Source organism: Durio zibethinus, chromosome 23 (genome assembly GCF_047325235.1).
Source record: "Durio zibethinus cultivar Kanyao isolate XHJ-2024 chromosome 23, ASM4732523v1, whole genome shotgun sequence".
Lineage (NCBI taxonomy): Eukaryota > Viridiplantae > Streptophyta > Magnoliopsida > Malvales > Malvaceae > Durio > Durio zibethinus.
In genome coordinates this window covers 1,442,940-1,446,443 of record NC_143184.1, presented here as the reverse complement: position 1 = coordinate 1,446,443, position 3,504 = coordinate 1,442,940, and the positions used below count along the sequence as shown (strand labels likewise).

At 38.3% G+C, this 3,504-nt stretch overlaps 1 protein-coding gene across 1 annotated transcript; it reads right to left on the bottom strand.

Moving 5' to 3' along the window:
• Positions 1–809: 809 nt before the first annotated feature.
• LOC111313797 (LOB domain-containing protein 18-like) lies at positions 810–3,232 on the bottom strand. Its single transcript, XM_022914569.2, has 2 exons — positions 2,738–3,232; positions 810–1,383 (listed from the first exon to the last, which is right to left on the bottom strand). The coding sequence occupies exons 1-2, from the start codon at positions 3,053–3,055 to the stop codon at positions 1,021–1,023; spliced, it is 681 nt and encodes a 226-aa protein (XP_022770304.2). The 5' UTR covers positions 3,056–3,232; the 3' UTR covers positions 810–1,020.
• Positions 3,233–3,504: the final 272 nt, after the last annotated feature.

Genomic DNA, 3,504 nt, shown 5'->3' with positions numbered 1-3,504 from the left:
ATTCTTCGATATTGAACCAATTAAACGCACTTTTTCACACTTGTTTTACTTTTGAGAGACCTTACCAGGATGCCTTACCTGCATACACATTACATTTTCACTTGACACCTATCATAATGATAAACAGCTTGTTTCATCATGAACTTTTTTTGAATTATCAAAACTTTTGTCATTTGATCTGCACAAGACAAAGAACCCTTTGTTGTCTCGACTATGCTAAGGGAGGGGGAGGCTTTGGGAAAGTCGGAATAAGAGAGCACTCATGGAGCATAGTTGACGTTGAGTCCAAAAGATCTACAGCTGGATAGACACCTTTGACAGCTAATCTTGTTGATAGTACGGTATCTATATGTATATATTTTTAGAATAACAGGATAATCGCAGTGCCATCTATTACTTTATTGTGAAATACCCAATTAGTCTATTCTGCCATAAATACCCCTTATTCCACTGAGTGAAGTCTTCAGTTCGAGCCTGATCATCCCTAAACCCAACTTGAGTTTCTCTATTTTGTCTTGCTTCCCCGGATAAGAGGCTTGTGCATGGGACCAATGAATAATATTTTAGAGTCTGCAAGGTGCACTCTGGCACATGTTAAAAGATTATTGAATCCTTAAAGTCCCGTTGCTAGCTTGTATGTATACTTGGGAAAGAACAAATCAAGTCTTTAAAGTGTTTGCCTTACAATATTAACGTGGTAATGGTATTAAAGTTTCTTAATCTTAGAAGTGATCAGATGAAAATAACGCAAACATGATCCTGATGAAGAAGGAAAATAGTTGAAAATAAATTATATACGCCTTCAGAAATAAACTAAATTTGAATTTCACTGATATCTCAAGAAAGAAATATTAAAAGAGAGGAATAAAAAAATTAATATAGAAGAAAAAAAGAAAGAACAAAATTAGTTATTAAGCTTACTTGCCATTGAAATATAACAAGAAATTAGGCCCCCTCGCTAGCTTGTACATGGAGCAAGAGAGATTTCAAGACAAGTATATACTGAGGGAAGGGTCAGTCTCACTTTGAGAGAGATGGTGATGGTGAAGCTTCGGTGCATGGCAGTTGCGGAGACCCTTGTCTATGGTGGAGCTCACGAGCCGACGCTTGGAGATCGCCGCTACCAGTTGATGATGATGAGCCACTGCCTCCAAATTGGCGTGGATCGATTTGTCTCTGCTGCATGGCCCATGAAGGCTGCACCATAGGATCAAAAAGTGACGACAAGTCGTATGTGGCTGGCACTGAAGAGGCTGATGGGAGGTCTGATATTGAAAGAGGAGACGGTGCCATTAGCGGAGGTGGAGGCGGCGATGGTGATGGAAGCTCTAGTGTAGCTAAATGGGCTTGTAAGTACGATAGCTCTGCTTGCAAATTCACCACCTGCCAAGCAATTACTAAAAATAAACATATAAAGGTATGCATTCAAGTAATACTTACTAGATAAATAGAAAAGAGAATAATTTGAATCAATCATGAACAAGTGAATGGAACCCGTTTAGATTATCAATAAAAGAAATTAAACAATATTTTAGGCAAATGTAAGGCTTGTTGTCTTTGTTTACACTAAAAGGATGCTCGGATAATGTGCACGAAACATGGTGTTGCCAACAAATAAAGTTTCTTATGAAAGAGGAACAAAATTAATTAATGTTGACTGCAAAGAATTTCCATGGCATAATTGCCTAGCAAGATGATGGTTAGTCATTTCTAATGCACCATTAATTATTACATCATATTTTTTTGATCCAAAAAAGTATAAAATAAGACAAAAGTATTTGGGAATGGTACACTACTACGTACCAATGTACCAAAAAAGATAGTATTTAGGAAGGGTTCAATCTATTAATTAAACAACTAGGACGATTAGACTAGAGCCCCCACCTAGCCTTAAGGTAATCAAGATAAAGCATCGGAGTCATCCCAATACTTTTTTAGGGTTTATCTTTACATTAGTTGATTTGCATATATCATCAACTGAAGTACCCATATTTACTGTACTTCAATTGGGAAGAGGAAACAAATCTTGCCCTTGACTTGCAACAACAAGAAAACCAGCTATCAAATGAACGCCCCAAAAAAGGATAAAGAAAGAAAAAAAACCGACCATTTCCTTAATACCTGCAAAATGCATAATTTGCACAAAAAACTGGCCATTCCTTTGAGGTAACCGCCGAGCAAATGATTCGTGTTTATAAGAAAACGTTCTAGATTTCAGCAAAGGGCCAAAACCTGATTCCGAAGCAAGAACCCTCCCCCCCATGCATGCATTTTTTTCTTACCGTACTACTATTTCTTGTCAATCAGGTCCTTTTAAGATGGTGTGAAAAGGATGTTTCAAATTAGGGTGTTTTGAGGCTCCCTTTGGATGTTTCATCGGACAGTACTGCTTCCTTCTTTAGGTTTATATCTATATAACCCAATTCTCTGCTAAAGCTACTTATAAACTGAGTCGACTTTGATCCTTTGAGAACTTACAATAAAAGCCTCAAGTATAGAATTAATTTGAATCAAATCGAAGAAAGCCAATGCCTCAATGCCCATTTCACTACAGAAGACAGGGTTTTAAATTGAAAATGAAACTTCTCAAAAGAAGAAACGATTCCCCGATTTACTTGATAAAGAAGAGGGTAAAACTAGAAAAAATAAAAAAAGACAACAAAAGCAACAAATAAAACTAAACTGTCCAGCTAAAAGGGCCCATATTCCCTATCAAAGGATGAAAAGTTGTATTTACCTGTTGTTGAAGAGCAAAGATGTTAGCAACACAGCCATAAACAGGATCTCTAAGCCGAGCCTGAGCCTCGTAACATATGGTAACCACCGCATCAAGCCGTTTGTGAACAGGAATATGAAGAAGCAGCTTTGATACATTGCTTGCCCCAAAAACCTTATGAACCGCTGCAAAATGGGCTGCACCTTGCTCCGAGTCAAAATAAGGCGCAAATATACAACCAGGCACACATTTCCTTCTCAAAAACTTGCACGCGCCACAAGGTCCACCACCACTACTGCAACTGCCAACACCACCGCTACTGCTAGGGTTTGAACTCATGATTGGAACTCTTTTAATCTGATCTTTCTTTCCCTTTTAAAGTACTAGAATAGGTCCCATGATTAGGGTTTGTGGGGCTCTTCCAGAAGTCAGAAAAAGGAGGAGTAGGAAAAGAAGAAGATCGGGTTTTGTTTTACGGTTTGGGATTGGTGGGTGTTGGTTTTTGGCGTTTGGGGTGGTGATGAGTATTTTAATGCGGAATTTAAAACGCTAGAAGAAGTCTTGAAAGCCACGCGAGAGAGCAAACCCCCCCCGTTAAGCAGCTTGCGTGAAGCAAACATGCGATGAGCCCAGCTACTCTCAACTGGCCTTTTTTTTTTATTTTTTTTATTTTTCCATATACTACCTTCCTTTATCTCGTGAATTTTCTAACAAAACACATGCTCCCATTTTCTTTTAGTTTCTCTCTTCAAAAGCCCTCTCTCTCTCTCTCTCTCTAGTTGTATTGT

Bases quoted from the DNA above. Each gene is read 5' to 3' on its own strand.
- LOC111313797 (XM_022914569.2), bottom strand. From the start codon at position 3,055: ATGAGTTCAAACCCTAGCAGTAGCGGTGGTGTTGGCAGTTGCAGTAGT. The intron at 1,384-2,737 runs GTAAATACAACT...ATTGCTTGGCAG, and splicing joins TCTTTGCTCTTCAACAACAG to GTGGTGAATTTGCAAGCAGA.